Source organism: Microtus oregoni, unplaced genomic scaffold (assembly GCF_018167655.1).
Source record: "Microtus oregoni isolate MIOR12 unplaced genomic scaffold, Mior012 000012F_ref0000307, whole genome shotgun sequence".
Taxonomy (NCBI): domain Eukaryota; kingdom Metazoa; phylum Chordata; class Mammalia; order Rodentia; family Cricetidae; genus Microtus; species Microtus oregoni.
The window spans coordinates 16,467,392-16,491,733 of NW_024543071.1; the positions used below are offsets into that span (position 1 = coordinate 16,467,392).

The 24,342-nt window shown below is 48.3% G+C and overlaps 2 protein-coding genes across 3 annotated transcripts in view; one reads left to right on the plus strand and one right to left on the minus strand.

Moving 5' to 3' along the window:
* Sec31b (SEC31 homolog B, COPII coat complex component) overlaps window positions 1–3,586 on the plus strand; it is a 34,140-nt gene extending 30,554 nt beyond the window's left edge. For both annotated transcript variants that reach the window (XM_041661975.1, XM_041661976.1), the window contains exons 21-26: window positions 156–470; window positions 687–745; window positions 973–1,098; window positions 1,350–1,466; window positions 2,086–2,157; window positions 2,356–3,586. In XM_041661975.1, the coding sequence (XP_041517909.1) occupies window positions 156–470; window positions 687–745; window positions 973–1,098; window positions 1,350–1,466; window positions 2,086–2,157; window positions 2,356–2,535 (869 nt within the window). In that variant the 3' untranslated portion in view covers window positions 2,536–3,586. The remainder of the gene's footprint in view (window positions 1–155; window positions 471–686; window positions 746–972; window positions 1,099–1,349; window positions 1,467–2,085; window positions 2,158–2,355) is intronic.
* A 1,309-nt stretch (window positions 3,587–4,895) lies between these two features.
* The window catches only part of Wnt8b (Wnt family member 8B), a 94,563-nt gene continuing 75,116 nt past the window's right edge, over window positions 4,896–24,342 (minus strand). The window contains exons 3-7 of the mRNA XM_041661295.1: window positions 10,550–10,583; window positions 9,739–9,877; window positions 8,854–8,979; window positions 8,006–8,148; window positions 4,896–7,845 (exon numbers count right to left, since the gene is read on the minus strand). Of these exons, the coding sequence (XP_041517229.1) occupies window positions 7,300–7,845; window positions 8,006–8,148; window positions 8,854–8,979; window positions 9,739–9,877; window positions 10,550–10,583 (988 nt within the window). The 3' untranslated portion in view covers window positions 4,896–7,299. The remainder of the gene's footprint in view (window positions 7,846–8,005; window positions 8,149–8,853; window positions 8,980–9,738; window positions 9,878–10,549; window positions 10,584–24,342) is intronic.

Sequence of the window (24,342 nt, forward strand, 5' to 3'; positions counted from 1 at the left end):
TCTCAAAGGCCCTTGCCTCAGCCCCAGGGTCACTGCAGCTGAGCCACCGCACCTGCTCTTTTATTTTGTGGTGCTGGCCTGTTCCTGCATGATATTCTGGGAGTCTCTTCCGAAATTGGTCTGATGATGAACCATCCATTCCTACCCTCCTTCAGCTTCATCACAGCCACAGCTATTAGGAGGACCCAGTGTTCAAGCTGCAAACCCTGCTGGATTCTCTGGAGTGTGGCCTCTTCCTTGTCCCCTTCCGCACATGGCATCCCCAGACACCATGCAGCCTGGCTCCCCCCTGCTGCCCGAGGCTGCTAGACTTCTCCCTCCGCCTCCTATGGGACCACCAGGTCCCAGCCCGCTGAGCTCCCTGCCCTCAGCCTGTCCTGTCAGGTTCTCCATGGCTTATCCTCCTGGAGGGCCAGGGGCTTCCTGCTCCGCTACCCTCCCGAGCACTGGCATCTTGCTTCCTCGTCCAGGTCAGTCTTTCCATAGTTTCTTCTTGGGGGGGGGGGGGTCATTGCATCCTCTCCTCCCGTTCCTACCCCTGCTTTGGGAGTCTTTCTTCCTCTAGAGTGTGACTGATTTACAGAGGGAGGTATGGCAAACTCTGAAATAACTTTTCCAGCTTTTAGATAAACGTTTCTAAGGTCCTTAACCATGTCACTAAGATCCCCCATATTTTTGTTCTTTAGGACCCCAGGATGCCTGGCAAGTTGCTCCAGCCATCCGGGAAAACCTCCAGAGGAAAAAGGTCACAGCATCTTTCCCTACCCAGTGACCCACTTTCTAGTTCATTAGGATTTCAGGGCCACCCTTCCTGTTTTTACTCTTCTCCGAGTTTGTCCTCTCAGCAGCTCCCTCTTCTCCTCCCACACACATCTTTCTGTTTCCCAGTTCCCTACTCACCATGCTGTCTCTTGTTCAATCAGAGCTGTAGTATCTCCTGGTTCCCTCATATGCTTCTCTTTATCTCGCTAGTTGCCTGAGACAGTTGTGCCTCCAGCACCAATTACAGCTCCAGTCAGGAGCCTTGGCCCTCAGCCACGACAGGCCTCTAGTGTAAGCTGGTCTCCTCCAGGAGCCCCTAGAGAAGGCAGCCTGCAGGTGAGTCCCCTCCGCTGAAATGCTTTCCAGCACTACTTGGGCAAGAAAAGTGAGATCCTAGAAACTGGATTCCTTGTTCAAGGTAGAAGTAACCTTTGAGCCTGAGGATGTCCTTCCTGCAGAGAAGGCGAGAGGTGGCTCTCAGCTCTGCCTTGAAGGGAAGCATGGCCTTCAGTCACAGGGGACTAAGCCTTAGGGAGGACAGAGGACAACTTGCCTCCAGTTCTTCCCCACGGTTTCCTCATTAACAGCCTCAGCAGCTGCCTCCTGGGAAGACAGAAAGGAAGGAGATGCCCCCAGAACACCAGTGCTTGAAGGACAGTTTTGAGGCGCTTCTTCAGCGCTGTTCCCTGTCTGCCACGGACCTGGTGAGTCTGACCTTCCTACTGCACCTCCTCGCATGCTCAGTAAGGCTCCCAGTGCCACAGAGGGAGGTCAGTTTCCTTACTGTCCCCACACACGGATTGTATCTTGTACTTCTTTGATGTCCAAATGAAGTAGGGGAGGGCTCCAAGTCTGCCCTAAGTCCCATTTCTCAATAGCAGGGCCAAAGAGCATGGGGATTTACAATAGCATGGCGTATTAGCAAATGGGTGGAGTTGGCAGAGAAGACTGCCATTCACTCACTAGCTGTGTCAGCTGAGCAAGTCTTTTGCCATCTTTGGGCCTCTGCTTCGTCTGTGAAATAAAGGAAATGGCACTGTGCGCCGGCCGTCTAGCTGTTGTATCTCCTGGGTGTTTACAGTGCGGTACAGTATGCGCCTCAGGGGAGGGTCAGAGACGAGTGTTTATAGTGCGAGCCTTAGAGGAGGGTCAGAGATGAGTGTTTATAGTGCGGTACAGTATGCGCCTCAGGGGAGGGTCAGAGATGAGTGTTTATAGTGCGGTACAGTATGCGCCTCAGGGGAGGGTCAGAGATGAGTGTTTATAGTGCGATACAGGTGCAAGCCTTAGGGGAGGGTCAGAGTTCATTTTTTCTCCCTGCAGAAAACAAAAAGGAAGTTGGAGGAGGCAGCCCAACGTCTAGAAAGTCTATATGAAAAACTCTGTGAGGGGACAGTAAGTACCTGACTGACTGCCTCTGCCTGGGGCCTCTCCACTGCCACCCACAGCCAGAGGAGGTCCAGTGCCCCTTCCATGAGGCTCAGAGCCATCTTCCTGAACGTGGGTCTGGGACTTGAGTCCTCTGATACTTTCCAACTGTCAGGGTCGGGGCTGGACTGGACTCATCTAATCTAAGGGTCAATCCCTCCACAGCTCTCACCGCACGTCCTGGCTGGGCTCCATGAAGTTGCCCGTTGTGTGGATGCAGGCCACTTTGAACAGGGCCTGGCAATGCATGCGCAGGTGGCGGGCTGCAGCAGCTTCAGCGAGGTATCCAGCTTCATGCCTGTCCTGAAGGCTGTCCTCACCATCGCACACAAGCTGCAGGTCTGAGCCAGCAGCCTCCCTACCAGGAGGCCATTTCTGCTCTTCTTGAGCTCCTGGCGGCAAGGGAGAGTTTCTCAGCAGACTGTGTTTAGCTCCCAGTCCTCTTCCCTTGCTGCCAGGTATGTGAGGCTGAGGGCTTGGCTCCAACCAGCTGAGTGCCTGTTTCTTACCCTTTGCCTGCCCACCTGGGGCTTTCTCTGGGCCTTTCAGCCTGGGAGGTAGAGTGGAGTCAGGTGTTAACTTTGCTAATGGCAGTCCTGCAGGGCCTGCACCAGAGGGTCTCACATGGGCATGTTCTGTTCGGATGGCTTCAGAGAGGGGAACGTGTCATTAGTTCAGTCTGTCTCTGCCGTGACTCATCTGATAGCTCTTTTTTGGTTCTTTCTCTAGCTGTACTTCCCCCTGCCTCTGTCTTTATATTTTAAGGTTCACATTTATTGCAGCCTCAGGGATCTGGAGAAAACTGGTTAATGTTCACTTTTTCAACAAGTCATGGACATGAGGATTGGGTGTGGGTGTTGAGCAAAATCGAGAGAAGAAACTGGCCCTTTAAAAAATGGAACTTCCCATGTCTTAGCATTCCTCAGAGCTGGCTGGGTTGGGTGGCGAGGGGAAGAGGTGCAGTGAGACAGTGAGGAAAAACCCTGTGGAGCAGCCGCTTTCACCTGTGGGTCACGACCCCTTTGGGAATTGAGTGACTCTTTCACAGGGATCCCTAAGAACATGGGAAAACACAGATATTTACATTACAATTTATAACAGTAGCAAAAGTAGTTATGAAGTAGCAGCAAAATAATTTTATGGTGAAGGCATCACACTGAGGAGCTGCATTAATGGTGCTGCATTAGGAAGGTTGAGAACCACTGCTGTAGAGAATGACCCTTGACCCTAGGCTTGAGCCTGGCCCAAGGCCTTAAATTATCCAGTCTGATTTTTAAGCCCAGTTCTGAAATCACAGCCCGGCATCCCCTCCGCTGCCTTATGTCTCCGAACTGCTTTCTCTGGCCACGTCTTCATGCTGACCTCTTGAACAGTACAATAAACGGATCTGCTTTCCAAAGTCCTTTCCCAGTCCTTGTCTCCTCCAGGTCCTCCTTTGCTGATGTTTCCCTTTCTAAAACGGAGAGGTCTTGCTTCCTGTACTAGGGAAGGCAGGGGAGAGGTCTGGGGAGAGATAAGAACTAAAATGTGGAGGAAAAGAACTTTTAAAAATTTATGTGTATGAATGTTTAACTTGCATATATGTCTGTGTACTATGTTTAGTATTTGGTGCCTACAAAAACCAGAAGAGGTCACCTAGTGGGTGCTGGGAATTGAACCCAAGTCCTGTGGAAGAGCAGCCATCTCTCCAGCCCAAGAAAATAATTTTTTTAGCTTGTAGTCTCATGGACTAGTACTGCAGGCCTTTCCTGACAATGTCTGTAGGCACACTGCCCTGTGTGTGTGTGTGTGTGTGTGTGTGTGTGTGTGTGTCTGTCTGTCTGTCTGTCTGTCTATCGGTCTGTTCTTCTGACTGTCTGTCTCCATCTGTGCCTGACAGTTAGCTGCAGGGTTTCCCCCACACCACTTCAGGGCTGAGCTCAGCTGCACAAAGGGCCTGGGTGTGAAGCCAGGGGGTAGCAGCCTTAATCCTGTTGTCGATCCCATCACGTCTGCAGGCTAGATGTGTGTGTTTGGGAGGGAGGGATTGTTAGGCAGTATTTGTTTGTAAAGCCACTTGCTCTTCAGATAATACTTGTGCTAACTTCTATTGATGAAGCAATGTGAGCCCCAGCAAAGTCCTTTCCCAAAGTGTCTTTGAAGCCAAGAGCCCATTGAAGGGAAGAAAGGCCGGGAGAGGGGATTAGTTTGTTCAGCAGCTGTGAATTTCAGTGGGAGGTTGATGAACTCTGAAGTCTTTGTTTAAATTAAAGGGGTGGGGGCTGCTGCTGGGGCAAGAGCCCCACTTGGGGCCCTGAACCAACACAAGGAGAAGTCTGAGCTGCAGGGAGCTGTGTACTGACTGCGGAGACTTTTCCCAAACACTTTCGGAAAAGGTGTTGTGAGGAGAGAAGGGGGCGGAGTGGCGGATTAACATGTGAAATGAAGTTTTCATTGACTCCAGCGGGGGTAGAAGGCTGTTTTAATGGCATTTTGTTCCCCTATTTTCTCTTCTTGAGCTCTTTAGAGATATTGTTTTGCTAAGACAGGCTTTCTTCCCTCTTCTTTCCAGTCTGAGGATTGCCTCTATGGGAGCCAACATAAATATTTCTCCTCCAGGAATGTGGGTTAATTAAAAGGAAACGAATGACTGGAAGCATCCAATCCAGACCGACAATAGGCGAGTGCCCCGGCCTGCCCTCCCCTCCCACCACCACCCGCGCTACCAGCTTGCCAAGGACGACCCTTTCTCTCTTTGCACTGACCTGCTCCTAAGGCCAAGTGAGGCTGGGATTCTTTTAAAGAAAAGAAAGCCCGCTTATGTGTAGGTTCACAGGCCAGGGGCAGGAAAGAGACAGTGTTTTGCTCACCCCACGCAGTGTTCTCTCAAGGCCTCCTCTACTCCTGTCCTCAGAGCGAGACAGATGGGCTCCTTGAGAGCACAGAGGAGGGAAGGGGCCTGGGTACTGTGCCACCCCATACTAACTTACAAGCCTGCTGGGCTTCTCACCGTCAGTTCAAATGTGTAGAGGAAAATTTGACTAGCTGACTTCAGAGCTGCCTAGCCTTCCCAGTAGCAGTCTAGAGTTGTCTGCAGAGCCACAGAGATTTAGTGAAGCCAAGAAGCCTTGAACTGAGGGATGCTGCTGGTGTTTTTAGCTGTCTCCACTCGAGTGTCCTCTGCATGAACAGTGCATGAAGGTGGAGTGTAAGGGGAGCAGTATTTCTTTATAGAACTGAATGTCCTGGATGTCAGTCATACCCGCTTGCGAATACAAAGCAACCAATGAAAGAAATGAGTGTTTAGAGTTTAGAGTCTGACTTTTAAGTTCTGAACTTTGAAGCACAGTGCTTCTACTTCATGCTGAGCGCTCTGGGAAATGCAGGTTCACTTTCCAACACCGAGTCTTTATAGTTTTCAGTCACATTGCCAGCTTTCTTCTGTACGAGTAACCGTTGGGTGAGACGGTGGGATTAACTATACTGTTGCTTGATTTGGGAAAAGAAAGGATAACTTGGGAGACTAAGAAGGCACAGATAAAAACTGAGGAAGAAAAAAAGGGCCTTTTACTGATAGAGCTGCAAGAGAAGTGGATGCCCTGTTAAAAAAGAGAAAAATGCCCCCAATTAAGTGTTGATAGGACCAGAAGTTGCATAGCGGTCTGACTTGGTCAGTGCCAGAGGCAGTCTCTACTTTTCAGGGCAGCCCCGGGGGGGGGCTTTGGCGCTGCGAGCTCTGTGCTTCCTTTTGGAGAAGGGGATGAAGTAAAGAATGTGGCTGGCTCTGCTCCAGAAATGTTGTGGCTGCCCACACCCAGACTAGCCTAGGGTGGGAGCAGCTATGGGGAAGGTCTGGGCTGAACTGCCTCTCCTGTTGCCAAGTCCCTATCTCATAAAAAAGCCCCTGCTAGACTGCCCTTCTCCGAGAAAAGAACCTCAGATCCAGAAGCAGCAAGCTCATGGCTTCCAAGTGAATGCATTAGTGGAAGGTTTACGTGGGTGATTTACTAATCCCTGGCAGATTAACCTCAGTCAAATCAAGCTAACTACTTAGGCCATCAGGGGAGGCTCCAGGGAGATGGTATCCTGCCAAAGTGGGAGGAAGGAGAGAGAGCTTAGAAGTTAAGTTTCAACTTTGCCTTCCCCTCACCATCCCAGAGAGTTCAGGATTTGGGGGAAGGGGCACATATCAGAGACTGAAATAAATTAAAAGGTCAAGGGTTCTGAACATCCTATTAGCAACAATTTCATAGCAGGGGGATTACTTATCCAGGAAAGCATCCAAGGTTCTGAATCCTGCCCGTTTGAGAACCAGGTGATGGGGCAGGGCTCCTCCTCCCTAGGCCCTGCCTTTCCAGGTACAGACCCAAAGGGTGTCTTGGCTCAGTGTCTCAGCTCCTTTGGAGAAGGAGACAAGGCACAGATGACTGCTGTGGCCAGGACAGTTTCGCCAACCTGCCCACTGCCGACCTCTACCACCCAGACCTTCTGGGTGTGCCTGGAGCTTCTTTGGTGTTTAGGAAGGTCACTCACTGCTCAGCTGATGAAGTCCATCAGTGACGGGAGCTCTGGGGTTCCCTCGTCCCCATATTCAGATGCTTTCTTGTTCCCAGCATTTTTGTTTGTTTGTTTTTTTTTTTCCAGGCAAGTAGGGAAATGGGAAGACAAAGTGTTAGATTCCTGAGGCGTCAACCTCAGGGGATCTACGTCTAGACTGTAGGCCCTAGAGGCTCTGGCTCCTGGGAGGGAGGTGCAGCTGAGGTGGGCAGAAGGGCCATTGTCTTTACCTGGACTCTTCGTGTCTGAGAGGGTTCTTTCCTTGTCCCGGCCCGGTAAACTAGGTCCAGCATTAAGACAGCTCGGGTCCGGGGTAGGGTAGGGTAGGGTGAGGTGAGGAGAATCGCCTGTTTTCGTCCTTTTCTCAGGAACTGTGCAGAATTTTAGAACAATTTGAGACCTAAGAGTGAACTACGAAGACCATACAGAGGAGTCGAGGAACAGTTTAGAAGTGGCACTCAGTGGAGACCGCGGCCTCTGCCTGTCAGGATCGCTGGGCTAGGGAGTGCGAGGTCCCCAATCTGGGTCCCTCTATTTCCGGGGACGAACAGGGAAAGAAGCAGGAGGAGACCCTTAGGGTTTCTTCCCAGGTTTGTGCGCAGCGCCTCTCGGCGGCCTCTCGGCACGGCTGCAGAAGTACTTGGTGACCCGCCGGCGGCACTGCTCGCAGCGGACCGCGCAGCACCAGTGAAACTTGCAGTTGCAGCTGGACACCGTCTCGGTGCGGCGCTCCTCCACCGCCAGCCCGCAGTCTCCGCACAGCCGGCGACAGCTGCGCCGCTCCCAGCGGCCCAGGGCACGCCCGCGCCGCAGACACTCTCGGCCCTCGGTGCCTTGCAGCCCCAGGGTCTTGTTCTCCAGGCAGTAGTCCGGGGAGTCCTCTAGGTGCACCAGCTCGCGCGTGGAGATGGAGCGGAAGGTGTCGGCGATGGCGCCACGGCCCGCCGCGCTGTTGCCCGCGCCCTGGAGCAGGTCCACCTTGAGCGCCGCGTGATACTTCTCCTTCAGGTGCGCGCCTACCTCCCGGAACTCCGGCAGCTGCAACCAGCAGGTCTGCGTGGTGCAACTGCCAGACACGCCGTGGCACTTGCACGTGCGTTTCATGGTGCCCTTGACCGCCTGGGGAAAGAGCTGCGCGTGAGCCGTCCCAGCCCGGAGGAATTGCAAAGCGCCTACCTAGGGAGTAGCCAGCTGGTTGGGTAGAGTCTGTTAAAGAACCGAGGTGTTGGAGCTGGCAAAGGATGGAGCCAGCTGTCTAGTAAAGGGCTGCCGGACTTACCTTGCGGCCAGCCTCATTGTTGTGCAGATTCATGGCTGCCCGGGCATCCTGTCCTGTCTCCAGGGCATCCACAAACTGCTTGGAAATTGCCTCTCCGAAGCCCACGTTGTCACTGCAGCCTCCCCAGAGCCAACCTTGCCCTCCTGAAAAGGCAGGGGCAGGAAAAGCCATTAAGTCTACAACTTCCGGGGCTCCTGTTTCTAATGGGGTGGGGTGGTGGGATCTGTGGAGGAGACTCTGGAATAGGAAAGGGTTAAGGTTAGTAGAGTGTCCTGTTTCTGGATTAGTTTCGATCTTGATTCGTTTTTGCCACCTTTTCTGTCCTCTTTCAACCTGAGCCAATCCCCTCTCAGGCCTCCTTGACAGAACTAGTTGGCACATGGATTCTGCCTGCATGCTTCTCCGCAGGAGAGGGCACGTGTCAGGTGGGTAGGCGGTTGGAGTCTGGGAAGGGACAAGAGTCCAACCTTTGAGAGAGGAAGAGGAACCAAACAGAGGTAATAATAGGGAGCCGGAAATGGAGTGAAAGGGCACAGAGGATGGGGAAGGCCATGGAAAGTCGTGGGATGAGGGACGAGCACAGGATAAGGCAACAGGAAAGGAAGTCCCCCTGTGAGTCTACCTACGTGTTTAAATTAAGGAAAATTTGGGGGGAGAGCTGGCCTTAAACTGCTCAGGCAGAGTTGCCACTGCAGTGTGTGGGGGCTGAAACTGGCTCGCCCTGCTCTGGCAGAATTTTCCCCATGTTTAGAATACAGTTGTATTCCTCCAAGTCCCCACCATGCTTTTCGCTGTGTAAGTGAACTTCCCCTCCTGCCTGCGCTCCCCATTCCCACGTTTCTACTCACCCAGTTGTCCATTTCGGGAGTCATCACAGCCACAGTTGTCAAAATCTCCAAGGCTGCAGTTTCTCGTCAGGGTGTACATGACTCCAGCAGAGCTGATGGCGTGTACAAACGCTGTCTCCCGGTTAGCTGGGGAGAAGAAGAGGTTGCAGCCCAAAGAAACGCTAATGTGCTACTTTCTCTTAATTAATGCCTCCATCACAGGCACCCTCCCCAGCTCTGTGGATTTCTCCTGAATCCTGTAGCCTGCCCCCTTTCAGGATCCATCCCCTCCCTCCCACTTTCCAAGTCACACATTTTGTGAGTGGTTGGCTAGCTCATAAAGGATTTAGGTCGGAAAGAACCCGAGGAAGAAGAGATGACTCTGAAGGCAAAGAACCCAGCCCATTTCCTCCTGGAAAGTCCAGAAAGCATGTGTCAGTCTTGAAAAGCTCCTCCAATGGGCCGCCTTCTCAGTACTACTTATCACTTCTATGGTAATCTGGTCTCCACATTTCTCCCGGCTCAACACCTCTAAGCCTGCTGAAAGGACAGACTAAACAGTGTGAGGGTTTATGACCCTACCCTACATCTTGGTATTGCTTAGAGTGTGAGGAAATCTTTGGCCAGCTGGGCAGCCTAGGGCAGTACAGGACGGGAGATGAAGCAAAGGGTATTAGACAGTGAGGGATAAAGCGAGAGAGAGAGAGAGAAAAAGAGAGGGGGGGGAAGGAAGGAAGGGAAAGAAAGGAGAGTAGGAAACAAATGGGGCAGAGAAGGAAAAGAGAAGATGGCAGAAGAGTATGATGTACTGAGCCAAGAGACTGGGTAAAAATTAAGGATGTAGAAGAGGAGGGGGCCCAAGCCATGACCAGGGGTTCCTGGAGCAGAGGCCAAGGCTTTCCTTACCACTGCGGAGTCCACCGTGGCTGGACAGCTGCAGAGCTCTCTCAGGGCAGTTCCAGCGGTCCCAAGCAAACTGGTATTTACATTCTTCAATACCACTCTGGGCGCCAGCTGCCACACTGCTGGAGTAGACGAGGTAAGCCTACAGGAATATGGGCTGGAACTTTAGCTTCAACTCAGGAGACCCTTGTCCCGAGCAACTCTCTGACACTCTTCCACTCCCAGTTTCCTAAAGCGTGGGCTGAGAAAGCAGGCTATAGGTGCTAACTCATTTCATAGCACCCATGTCCTTGTGGGTAGGGACCATTGCAAAGTCAAGATGCCAAGGCTCGGAGAGAAGGGCTTTGCCCAGAGCCTCACAGTTGGCAGAAGGCCGAAGGAGGGGTTGAATCTGATGTCTATCAAGCCCTGCTTCCCACCAGTCTTTGCTCATCATACTAAACCATCTCTCTCAGATGAGCCCCAGTCACACAGGTCTTGAAATCTCTGGTCTCTTTACCCCACTACTAGGTAAGGATTGGTATTTCGGGAATACTTCCATGTAGTGCAGTTTCTGAACATTAGGGGGTCACTGCACCTGTCAAAGTCGGTGCCTTTTCTGGTTCTGGAGATTTCCAGCCATCCATTCAGTAACAATCCACTCAAGTTCTCATCTGAACTCTGAAGTTTGCTGAGGCTGCAGGTAAGTAAGTTCCTGTCTGCGCTGTGCACTACAACATGATGGAAGTTGTAGGTGTAATGAAACCATCTGTGTTATCCTCAGCCAACAAGTTTTTAAAACTAGAGACACCTGAGTTCGTCAAAGACTTCTTACCTTTGGGCCGGTCATCAGAAAATTGTTCACTGACCTGGAAGAAGGAGAAAGCAGAGCACAGTGGAGAGATATGCCAGTTTGTTTCCGCTTCCCAGAGTCACAGAGATCATTACCACACTATCACTGAGAGAAGGGAAGGGCAGCTAGCTTTCACAGGACATGTTTATGAGCAGGTTAATAAAGATAGCCTCAGGACCAGCAAGGTGGCTCAGCAGGTAAACGTGCCTGCTGCCAAGCCTGACAACCTGAGTTTGATCCCGGGAACCCACATGGAAGGAGAGAGCCAACCCCTACAAGGGTTTCTGACCCCCACTCATGTGTTGTAGCATGCATGCTGACTCACATGCACATCCAAAATAAATTTTAAAATAATTTTAAAAATTAAAAAGATAACCCATTTAGTTAAAAAATATAAATTGAGAGTATATATTTCTTTAGATTAAAGAAGGTTTATTTTTAAGTATATGAGTGCTTGCCTGTGTGTGTAGATGACATCACATGCCCGAGGAGCCCAGAAGAGGCTGTCAGAGCCCCTAGATCTGAGTCACAGGTGGTTGGGAGCTGCCATGTGGGTGCTGGGGATTGAACACTGTCCTTTGGAAGAATACTCAGTGCTCTTAACCACTTCACCATCTCTGCAGCCCCATTTGTTTAGATTTTTAAAGTCAGCTATAATTTCCAATACCATAAACAATTTAAAATTACAGCTTCCAATACCATAAAAACTGAAGATAATGTTTGATTATTGTTTTGCCACAGTCTGGGGGCAGAGCTAGCATTAAGTCACAACTCAGTATTTCACATGTAGCTCTTTTAAATCATTTCTGTCCCATACGTTTTTTATCTCGATTTTGTGTGTGTGGATCTAAGGAAAGACAGCTTACTACATGTTCAGGTTCACTCAGCTACTAAGTGCGGATGACGGAGCTCATCAGGGTTATCTGACTTCACTGGACTGTAGAAGGACACCTGCCTAGTTAAGAAGAGTAAACAGTGGAAAAACTCCAGGGTCTCAATAATTTAATCCAAAAATCAAGCTGAATCTGAGAAGTAGCTTGGTATCTAGTTGAAAACTAAGTGGCTTCGCTCGTAGGACTTTATCTCAGAGAAATGAAAACTGTTTAGCCTAGGAATTCATATGCGTCTGAACTTCTGAGTGTGAAAGTTAAAGCCGTAGCCTTTGCTAGACTTGATGGTGCTTGCTTATAACCCTAGCAGCTGGGGGCATTGGCAGCAGGAGAATCAGGAGTTCAAGGCCAGCCCCATCTGCACAGCTAATTCCAAACCAGTTTGGACTACTTGAGACTCTTCTCAAACTAACAAAACAAGCAAACGATAGCCTTGCTTATCATACACAAGTCCACTGAATCCAAACCTTAACACTGCAACAATAAAAATCCTTATAATAACAAAAATCACCATGTATTAAAAAAAAACAGTAACATCCACACTGTGGAATACTACTCAGCAATAAAGAAAAGGAACTGTTAATACCCTCAATTATTTGAATGAATCTCAAGGAAATTAAAGTCAATCCCAGGCAGGGGTGATGGCTTAGCCATCTGTGTGATTACAGAGACAGGATCCCAGAGCAAGCTGACTAGCTGGCTAGCTGAATCAGTGAACTCTGGGTTCAATGAGAGACCCTGCCTTCCTCACTGTATGAAATGGAGAGGGATTCAGGAGACATCCAATGTCAACCTCTGGCCTTTATATGCATGCACACATGGAGCGCCACACAGATAAACACACCCCCAAACAAACCAATATCAAAAGAATATGTATTTCTGGGTCTGTTCCTGTAATTGTTACCGCTTGGGAGGCTGAGGCAGGAGGATCACAGGTTAAAGGTGTTCATGAGCTACAGAGCAAGTTCAAGCCCAGAATGGTCAATTTATGAGACTTTTTCTCAAAGTGAAAAAGAGAAACTTGCAGTTATAACTTAGTTAAACACTCACCAAACATGCAATTCTCCATTACCACAAAAGGGAGATGTCTACATAACAATGCTGGAGTAATGCGATTATAGAGCTAAAAGCAGAGTAGTGTCTGTAGTTAGTAACAGGCTGGTGATTTGCCAGGAGTTTGGAATGGAAAGATGGATGCTGCTATTAAGAGTCATGGGCCTTAGTGATGGTAAGGGTCTTAACTAGGGTCATGGTTACACAGGGGTACAGCATGGCAAATTTACATCAGAATTTCTCTCACTCACACACACACACCTACACACAAATATATTAGCATAGGGATGCAATAAAATAGTGTCTGGATAAATTCTAGGGTTACTGGATAATAATTGTAAGATAGAAACATCAAGGAAGGCTGTGGAGAGGGTACAGAAACTTTCTGAACGTTTCTTTGCAACTTTTGCAAATCTATAATTATATAAAAATGTAAAATTAAACACATATATGATCTGAAGTCTTGGACATTTGGGGAATGACTTCAAAATAGACATTTTATATCAATCAAAATGCATTATCTGTTAGCTTTCCATCATAGGCAAGTAACATGGGAATCCTTGGGCTGTACCCCAAAGACTCATATCCCCTTGCAATTCTGAAGCCTGGAAAAGTGGTTAGCATCAGAAAGGGAATTAGAAACAAAATGGATAAAGTCATTCTCTCTTATTGGTGACCAATGCGCTTGGTGGACTCTCCACATGAAACACAACATCCACAATGTGGGGAGTTTTGGAGAAGCGATATTAGCAGGTTGGAAGGCTTCCGTAGGAAAGAGATTTTTGAAAGAGGAACAAAAACATAGAAAAGCACAGAAGTCCACAGAATCAGCAAAAGGAAGGCCTGCCTATGAGGGCCTGGCAGACAGTTAAATCAACTAAGACAAAGCTGTGCTCTCCCGGGATCTGTACCAAAGAGTTCACACAGAAATTTGAGATTCGAGATGATTTCACTGAATTCATAATTGTCAAAGCCGTTCTAGGTTCAGAGCTAAATTTCTGGTCCTTAAAAGACTGGTGCCAAAGTCTCAGGAAAGTTGAGGCACTCACCCTGACTCAAAAGAGCAGTCTTTATATTTGGAATAGCTTGTAAGCTAGACATTACCAGACCAGACAGAATAGTTACCGTTTTACAGGACAGACATTATTGAGAACGAAAACAGAATGAAACAAAACATGGATGACAAAGGATGAAGCTTTACCAAGGCTAAGCCTGGGTCAAGAGTCTCTCCATGAAAGAATCTAAGTTAGGAAAGCAGGCTAGTAAGGGACGGAGTACCTGGAGGGTTTCCCCCCTCCTATAGCCTATAGTAAGAAGACATGTATAACATGCTTCTCAGCTGAGCCAATTAAAGTGACAAGTTTAGCGTACACCTGTCATAGGACAAGACTCGGGCCTTATTTGGACAATATTCCCATGCTTATGTCGTTATTTGTAAATATACTTGGTCCATGTGACAGCTTCACTTGGATGCAAAACATCAAGAAAAGACTCTGTGTCCTTGTGGTGAGCACCAGAGAATTGTCCAAAATGCTAGTTTTGGTTAACAAGACAGTGGTATGATGTCCTTTGAGCCAATAAAAATAAAGATCGTGGAAGGCATAGTGGATGGGTGCCGTGGTAAGATGGAGAGGATGAAGAGGGAAGTCATTTAAGTGTGGTTAGGCACTCGACGCCATCTGGAGACAGTCACATGATTGGAGGGAAGACACTGCTCACAAACATGGACGATACAATGTTTAGTAGATAGCAGCTTCTCTATGGTGGTCATGATGTGTACTCTCAGAGGGAGGTTCCCATTCCCCATGAGGATGGACAGTTGCCGCTGCCACTGCCCACACTGAGTACCATTCAAAAGGGTCTTTGTCTTCCTGGACCTCCCTAACTATTCTCAGACCTTTTTGTTCAATCTCCAGACTTGTACATTCAACGATATTCTTGATTTGGTAGACATTCAAATTCACTTGCCTCAGAATGAACTCTTGCCCAGTCGTCACCTCAACCTGCTCCATCTGTGGTCACTCCACCACGAAACCAGAAAGTCCCTCCTTGCTCAGATAAAAGTCCCTGCAAGTCATCTTTGACTCTTCTTTTCTTATTCTGTATTTAATATGTCCTCAAATCTTGTTGACTGCAGCTCATGATGTAGCCAGTTTTCAACATCTGGCCTAACTCCACTCTGTTTCAAATCATCACCACCTTTGGTCTGGGTTATTGGGAAAACCTGTTAATTCGTTGACTATGGGGTTGTACACCAGTAATCCCAGCACTGGGGAGGGTGTATCTGGAGGATTTTGAGTTCGTCTATATGAAAAGTTCCTTAAGCTCAACCATGACAAACAACTCAGTTTACAAACAGGCACGTGACTTGCATATAGACCTTTTCCCGAAGAAGGTGCTCCCTTGAACCCGTGGAGAGAGAGAGAGAGAGAGAGAGAGAGAGAGAGAGAGAGAGAAAGGAAGAAAGAAAGAAAGAAAGAGAGAGAGAGAGAGAGAGAGAGAGAGAGAAAACTGATGAAAACTCAAAGCAGCCAGTTCCTCAGAGTAGCCTGGCAGTCTTGTCCTGGAACTCACTCTGTAGACCAGGCTGGCCTGAGAGATTCACCCTCCTCTGCCTCCCAAGTGCTGGGACAAAAGGCACGTGCCACCACTGCCCTGTGAGTACATGCACTTTTGAAAACTGTTTAGTAATTCTTCTCCATAGGCTAAACACAGCAGTTCTACTCCTAGGCAGACATATATTCAACAAATCATATATACTGTGCTCATAGAAATATTATATATAGAGAGACATATATTTATAGCAGACTAGCCGAAGCTAACACTGACCACATGTCTAGCATCTGATGAATGGGTGCAAGTGATCTGGTATATCCACAGTAGACTGTTATCTGACCATGAAAATAAATGAAGTACTGGTACATGCTCCAACACAGATGAACATTACTCTAAGTGGAAGAACCCAGACACAAAAGATCAAGAGCTATATGAACTCTTGCTCTTGATTTTATGAGAAACTTCTAGAAAAGACCATTATATAGCTACTGAAAATAGATAGGCAGTTATCAAGGACACAGGGGAGAATATTGGGGCATAACTGTGAATGGAAAGGGAATTTCTTTCAGGGTTGGTGAAAACGTTCAGAAATGGATTATGCTGAGGGCTGCACAGGCATGTGGAGTTACTAAGGTGCATTTTATGTGTGGAGTCTATGCCAATCAAGCCATCATTTATAAGCCTTTCTTATTCTTGATAAATATCTAGTTCAAATATTTACTTCTTATAAAATTTTTATGTGCTTATTTTTATCCGCGTGCCTTTGTGTTTGCCTGCATGACTTTGTGTGCATGACATGCATGTAGGAGCACATGGAAGCCGGAAGAGGATACTGAATCCACTGGAACTAGAGTTAACAGACAGGTGTGAACTGCCATGTGGGTGCTGGCAATTGAACCCGAGTCCTCTCCGAGAGCAGTGAACATTCTGGAGCATCTCTCCAGTCTCCACAGCCAGTATTTTCTGAAGCCTCACTGCAGGTGTTTGGGGAAGTGGGGTGAATACTGAACCCAAGGCCTCACCTTAACTAGACAAGTTCCTAGTGCCAATAATCCAGAGCAGCTGCTCCGCCGCAAACTACAACCCAGCCCTTGCTTGCTTTTTCTTTTGTAAGATAGGGTCTCACTATATTCCAGGCTGGCCTTGAACTCACAATTCTCCTGCCTCGGCCTCCAAAGGGCTGGGATAATAGGTGTGTACCTATTTGATACCACCAGTAGGTGTCAAAGTGACCTGCCAAGTCTCACTGTTTAGCCCAGACTGGCCTTGGTTTCCTTTTATTACCTTGTTTCTGATCAAAAGTATGGCTTGCCTGAGGTATCTGTTGCCTTCTGCCCAGCTTCCCTTCTATCTTCCTCTGAACATAGAAAGTGTTCTGTGTAAGTGCATTGGATTAGCGAGTTAGGAAAAGGAAGGTAGTGGAGGGCTCCTTAGAGCCAATGGGGAATTCGAGAAGGAAAGGGTTACAAAGAGATTATGGCTGGGCAGTGGTGGCACACACCTTTAATCCCAGCACTCGGGAGGCAGAGGCAGGCGGATTTCTGTGAGTTCGAGGCCAGCCTGGTCTACAAGAGCAAGCTCCAGGACAGGCTCCAAAGCTACAGAGAAACCCTGTCTCAAAAAAAACCAAAAAAAAAAAAAAATTATGGGGAAATAAGAGACAGAGAGGAACCCACCCCACCCACAGATTGCAAACCCAGGGCTCCTTTTCCATTTTTTCTAAAACCTTTTCATACTCAGTCGGGAAGGCAATGCCCCCTAGGACCTACAAACCGAGAAGTGTGCGTGGCCCAGATCTTGGATCTTTGTACTGGGATGTTAATTGTGTTCAGGACTCTTCATAGGGAGCACTTACTTTCTTAACTAAAATGTTTGGTGAAGAAAAGATTTGGGGTATGCAAGGGAGAACTCTGGGGCAAGCAGAGCTCTCTCTTATTTGTTAATTGAGCACAGGGTCCTAGGACAAGGGTGACCAGGAGCACAGTGAATGCACGCAGTGTTAGTGTAGACACATCTGTACCACCCGTAGACGGCCATGAACAATCATCATTGTGTTTCGTAGTCATTAGGAATGGGCTAAGCAATTTGCACAAATAACTATAGTTTTTCTTTTATATTGCCAAGTAAATATTTTGTTTCTCTTCCTTTTGTTACTCTTATACATGATATATAATCTATATACATATGCGTGTGTGATGTCACAGTCCCGGGGTGGCGGCACAATCCTTTAACCCCAGCACTTGGGAGGGGCAATGACAGGCAGATCTCTTTGAGTCTGAGGCCAGCCTGCTCTACAGAGTGAGTCCTAGTCAATGGTCTATAATGAGACTTTGTTCCAGAAGAGTATGCCGTCACATAAAATGTAGCTCGTGTCACATTCTAACAGCGGGTACCGTCAGATGTGTCAGGGCAGTGGTTCTTTGCCTGTTACATTATCAATTTTCATAAGGACCCAACACAGTGTTTATGTTGTGCGCAGCAAATCTATTTAAGTATTTTAATGCTTGAAGCTCATGCAATTGCCACAACAGTTATAGGATCTGTTCTCCACAGATACACACACTGCACTGTGGGGCGTCAAGGCAGTATAACACCCCAGGTCAGGGGTGGGTCTGGAACCTACACTATCTCATTCTAGCTCAGTGCTTCTCAGCCTTCCTACTGCTGTGGCCCTTTAATACAGTGCCTCATGCTGTGGGGACCCCCAACCATGAAAGTATCTCGTTGCTACTTCCTAACTGTAATGTTGCTTCTATTATGAATTGTAATGTCAATATCTGGTATGCCACCCCTGTGAAAGGATCACTCGGCCCAAGAAAGGGTCATGACCCATAGGTTGAGAACCACTGGTCTAGACCATGCACGGCTGAAAATGGGACTCCTGTCTCCTCTGCTCCAGTCCCTCTGCTGATCCAGGACTTAATTTCTGAAGTCATAATGGATAGTTTGGAAGTGTTGGTGACGTTCTACTGTGTGATGGGTGCTTGTACTCGGTAAGGAAGTCCAGATGGGTGATCACATGGTCTTGGCTACATTTTTTTCTTTTTGCAATGCTCCAGTACTCCCTTCTAGAAGCTTCCATGCCCATAGGAGCAAGGGTTCTGGGAACTACCAAATCCCCCCGTAACTGATGCCGCTCACACTGACTCTTGTGTAGACGGTGTAGAAATGAACAAGGGGTTTATGGGAGGAGACAGGGATATTATGGAAACTCCACACTTCTTGCTCAGTTTTTCTCTACAAACAAAAAACTGCTTTTTAAAAAATGTATATTGAGCCAGGTGGTGCATGCCTTTAATCCCAGCACTAGGGAGGCAGAGGCAGGCAGATCTCTGTGAGTTCAAGGCCAGCCTGGTGATCTACAGAGCGAGTTCCAGGACAGCCAAGGCTATACAGAGAAACCCTGGCTCAAAACAACAACAAGAAGAAGAAATGTGTATTGATTTCTTTTAAAGCAGGGACAAATGTCTTTTATCCCCTTGGAGTTTAATCTTCCTGTGTGGATTTCTACATTGTCATTTCTGCAGAAGGGAGTGGTAAGGTTTGCTCAGTTCTTTTGAGTTTTGTTTAGTGTCCCCCCCCCCCCCCGTGACTCTCCAAGCCCTTCAATGGCTGAGTAGCTGCGAAGAAAATCACATAAGCCCTTCATGCTGTTTCCTTCCATCTCCCCATTAGACCAAAGATGTTCATAGCAAGCCTCAGTCCCTGGTTTTGATCTGTGCCTGCAGCCCCAGGTGTGCCCAGATGTGCCAAATCTAAGTAGTACCCACCTCAGAGCCTTTGCCAAGGGTGGTCCATTCAAAGAGTGCCATTCTTGCAAAGAAAAGGGATTCAGAAGCTGTTATAAAGGGAGTCTCTGGTTTCTGGCGCTGTACTTCCTGGGTCTGCCTTTGGGGACTACAGAGGTCTGCTCAGCCTTGGCACAAGGTCTATTTTCAGCTCTTCCTACCCTACGTTGGCACTGGAGAACCACTCCAAGACTTGCTGATTACAGAAGACTCTGAGGCTTGGGGGTCAGCAGTTTCCACAGACTTCAAAGTGAACCCATGGATAGACAGACACCAGGGTCTCCCAGATTAACATAATTCCTCAGTAGATTCCAGCTCTGTCAATGTCCCAGGTGTCTGAGGTGGCTTTGGTGACAGCATCTTTCCCAGATAGCCATAAGGTCTCACTGTACCCCACAGCGGGAGGGCATAAGCAAGCAATTGCTCTCCATCAAACTCCCACAGGCTGCCTGGGAGGCTGAGGTAGGACTGGATGTCTGCGCAGGTGCACGTCTACACATGCACCTCTCACTCTTGGCTTCTGTCTCTCCTTGCACTCCAGGTGACTTCCTCACATTGTGACTGACTCATGGTCTCTTCCCCAAAGCACAACAAAATGTTTGCTGAGCTGGACTATGCCATGAGGGATTCCGAGCCTGTCAAAACCCATCCATTCCTCTTCTGGTCCTCCGCTCACGGCCTCGGCTTGGGGACATCTCTAACGTAGGCTACTCATGTATGCCCCTAGACCATCTCTCCGCTCCAGTTACCATTCCTGGGATGAACCTTCAACACACAATCTGCTCTTTTATCTTTTCTTAGACTCTTCTAATGCCACCCTGTTTTGTTTTGTTTTTTCTTTGCAAGTTTTATTTACAACAAGGATTAGGGAGAACAGTCACACCTCCATCTCCAGTCCTCCACAGTTCTCAGAGTCGCTCTGCTGTCACAGGCTCCCAGCCAAGCTGCTTAGCCAGGCCCTGTCGTCTTGTCCTTGACCTCAGCCCCTGCAGCCACAGCTCCCCTAACACAGGCAGTGATGAAGAAGTTCTTTTCTATTAGCTTCCTGAGTATCTAAGTCCTCGCGGTGCTTGTCATGTTAATTATCCTTCCCATCATTTAAGCTGGATCTGGGATCCAGCTACATGCCCTGGCTGCACGGCTCCCTTGAGGCTGCGTGGGTGGTCTTCCCAGCAGAGCCATGCTGTGTTTACCTCCCTTCCCATTGCTTCTCTACTCAGGACCTTCTCACGTGGAGAAACCTCAGAGACTAGACAGTAGCCAAGTCTAACCTTGCTTGATTCACACGGCTTTTCTCTACAGCACGAGGCTTGTGATCTGGTTTATCCACTGGACCCGAGTCCACAATCAGCCTAACCCCAGTGGAAAGTTTTCCTCAGGGAGGTGGAACAGGAGAGGAGGGACCTCGGAACAATTCAAATACAAATGACGCTGCTGCTCGGTCAATGTCTGGAAAGTCTCCAAGTTTCTTTTCCTAAGGATGTATGTTTCTCCTCTAATATTTATTTATTACACACACACACACACACACACACACACACACACACACACACAGAAAATCCTTCTTTACCTGACGCTTGTTGAAAAAGTATGTACTGTTTATCCAACTAAGGGAGTTACGAGACAACCGTCAGCCCCTGTCTCTGCCAGTTGGAACTAATAATGAGCTGGGTTAGTGGGGGGACGAAGCCACTAGTCCTCACCCACAGTTTGGGGATGATTCCCCACATGTGCAGAGTCTTCAAGGTAGTTTGTGTAACAACATCACTTTGTGGTCAGCAGGTTCTCCGCCATGGTCAGAATCCTGCCTCCCTATGGGACTGATGGCCTGGACCAGAAATGTTCTGTTTGCATTGTCTCTTAGCTGGACAAGGACCTTGTAACTGGGCTAATTTCAGGCACCTGGCTCCCTCTCCCCTTCCTGCCTGGGCCTCCACCCAGAAGGCCCCTCTATCTCAGTCAGTGAGCTCCCCTCAGGCAGCTTCCCTGAGGCTGTTGTGCCAGGCCGGCTTCCAGTCCAGTGGTTGAGGCAACTTAGACACGAGACCAGATCCCTTAGCTCTGTCCCAGTCTTGCTTTGTAAAGACAAAGGTTTTTGTGTGAATTGCTAGGATTTCATGTCTTCTATCCAGTATCCACAACTTCCATCCGAATCCCTCCTGCCCCACTTTGGTCCATCCTCCTTTCGCTTTCCTCACAGGCCTTTGAGAGTCTCCCTTTGTTTTCCCTATAGGCCTTTAACATTTTTAGCTTCTCCGCCATCTTTTAACATCTCTTAGCACCCACAAAAGGTATGGAGCTCCCATTGGTCAGACCATGGGGTTCTATTAAAGTCAGGTGGCAGGCTAAGGGGGGAGGGGTGAACAGCTGTTCCCACCCAGAGCCACACAGAGGCACCTCCAGGAGGAGGGCTCCAGAGCTGGAAGCTGCCTGGGGCTCCAGCTAGAAAGGTTTCCCTTACAAGTTTTCTTTCTCAGAATGGAGTTCACATCTTGCTTGCGGGATTTTCCCGATGGTTCTCTGTATCCCACAACACACGAGCACACATACACAACCACACACACACAATTACACAGACAAGGGTCTCACTAATAACTGTGAAACTGGATTCCGGAAGTTTCTTTCACTGCCCTCTGACAACATCCAGGGGTATTTAAATCAGGAGCCTCCCACTGCACAAGCAGTTGAAAGAGTCAAAGGTTTTCAGAGATCAATTGGGTGACTAATTCTTACGTGCTGTAAACTGTAAATCATGGAGACTGACCCTATGATGGCTGGGGGAAGGGAACAGACAGGAGGAGGACAGATATCTGAAGTCTTAGAGGGAAGAAAGTAGGTAGAATTCCAAAGATCAGTTTTCTTCCACTTTCAAATGTGTCAAAAAGCTAGAAATACAGTCATAAGGAAGCCAGGGATTGAGCTCACTGGGGGAGTACTCGCCTAGTGTGGAAGCAGAGGAGGAGGGAGGGGTGAGAGGGAGCTCCTATGGACCAGGTCTTGTTCAGGGTACGGGAACACAAGCTGGATTCTGGGAATGGAGTTCTTAAGCAGGAAAAGCAGCCAATGTGGCCTCAAGGAGGAGGGGGCACTGGAAGAGCTGAGAGAAAGCAGACAGAATTATGCGGCCACTGTGGCCAAATGAAGGGTTTATTGTTTTTTTCAAGATAACTTTAAAGGCAAAACTCAGAGTTCATGGCTTCGGGGTTGGTTCTCATAACTGCTTCATGGCTTAAAATGCTATTCAAGCACAGTTCAGTCCTACAAATAAGTCTAAAAAATTTTATGAATGGAAATTTTCTATGCAGTACCGAGACATATTGTTTAGGAAAGTTAGTCTCATAATCCAGTTGGCTAAAATAAAATGTTAAACAGGAGTCTCCATTTCAAAGGTTATTCTTACGTTATATATATGCCTTAAAATTCCACATCAGTTCAAATCCAGCCCTTGCCAAATAATTACTGGCAGAGACCAATGGCCAGCCTTTGGGACAGCTTCAAGCCATGAAACTCTGCCAATCAGGTGTGGAAGGGTTTCTTTCTCCCCCTTCCCCTAACTGAGGAAATCACCAGTTTTCAAGGCTAGTCTTTTCCCTGCCAAGGGACATGCCGTTAGTCCAGGGGATCTTACAGAGCCAGGACTGTCTTTCGTCCCCATTTCCACCCTTTGTGCATTGCTGCAAGCTCTGCCAAGAAAGCCAAAAGCCTAGCTGCAGGAAAGCCCTCAGCCCTTGGCATTTAAATGAGGAGGGAGGGGACCCAGCCGCTGTCCTCTCCCTGGCCTCCAAGTGAAGGTCATTGAGGGGGAGTCCAGGCCACTGTCCCTAGAAGCCTGACATCATGGCAGCTTCTGGCCCGGTCCCTGTGCAGCCAGCTTATGTTTCCCGACCTCGTCATCTGGGTCTCTGTGGTTTAGACTTGAAAGTAGTCCTACTCGTTGCACAGATGGACACAAAACCACTGATTTCCAAAGCAAGAAACCTCGGGTAATCGTAGGGATTACCCATCCCCCTCCCCAAACCAGCAGGTGATTGGCTCAAGGCAGCAGAACCATCAGACACCGCACTTTAGGATCATTTTCACTACCCTAAAGGAACTAAATGCAGTGGAGAGGGAAACCTTCCTCCTCTTCCAGTCTGTCCTGGCCACTCATTTTGTTACCTTTCCTGCCCGAAGCACAAATAAACCAAAGCTTGTATCTGAACGGCTTCTCTCCTCGCCTTAGTGTCTATTCTGGGCTGCTCCAAGGACAATCAGCTGTATACTGTTCCCCAAGATTCTTTCTGCTTGCTGACCCCATGTCTCTCAGGTGTCAGACAGAAGATTCCTTTCCCTGCCCTTCCTCTTCCTGGCGAGGGAACTCTATGTACCTGTAAATGCTACTGAACAGTAGCTACATGAACCTAGGTGAGGCAGCCTGAACCGGAGCTGACACTAGGAGAAGCTCACTTGCAAGGGTTTCTTACATATCTGCTCATTCTGCTTTTATGACAGAGGAAGCCGAGGAGAAGAGTCGAGGATACAAACTTACAGTTAAACAGGTCTGAGCACCACAGACACCCGGATGAAGCTGAAGAAATGCCAGACAGCACAGTGGGAACCACCTATTGGTGTGCTGTTGTCATGAACTGGCAGGGTAGGGAACGCAGGGTCTGATGGGGAGCCAGAGAGTCTGAGTGTGTGAAAACAGCCTGGGGTGTAGCACAGCAGACGGCCATCATGCTGCCCATGGAGGGAAGTTCTTCCTTCTGTAGAATGGCTTAAGTCTGGCCTGGAGACCGTAAGAAAGTCTCATCCCCAGAGGCTGACTGAAAGACTGACAGCTCCCTTTTTACAGAGTCTTACTGGGATGGAGGATGGGGACGCTGGAAACACAAACTTTTCAAAACAATGAATTTGGGAGTGGTTAGAGAGTGCTGGGTTTAAGTGCCCTCTTATGGTCTGGGTTTTTTTTTTTTTTTTTTTTTTCTGAGAGAAAACTCGAACCTCAGAAGCATAGAAAGAAATGGTATGATCAATACCAGGGGCTTGCAGAAAAGATTGAGGAAAAACGAGCCATAAAAGGCTGACTCTTAACGAGGCTGCGGGCCTGTGGACAGTGGATGGCCATTTCTTTCAAGAGGCCTCAGGGTTCAGGCACGTTTCAAATGGGAGCAATGGGGACTGTATTGATAGGAACCAAGCACACCGTTCCCCCCAGCTGTTAACCCAGCCTGATCTTTTGCTTAGTAAGAAAAAAAAAATCTACTTTCAGAAATAAAAGGGTCTATCCTAAACAATATTGCCTGAACCTCATTCCCTAAGCTGTACGATTTCTCTGCCTTCTGATGGAAATAGGAGAGGGTCCTCGGAGCCCATGAAAAAGGGACTTTATTAATCGAACTGTGAGAGAAAGCACCGCTGCCGACAGCAGAATTAAACCAGCCATCCAGCCCGGGGAAAAGAAACAACAATCTCTTCGCAAGGAAGGGAGCGGGTGTCGATGAAAAGG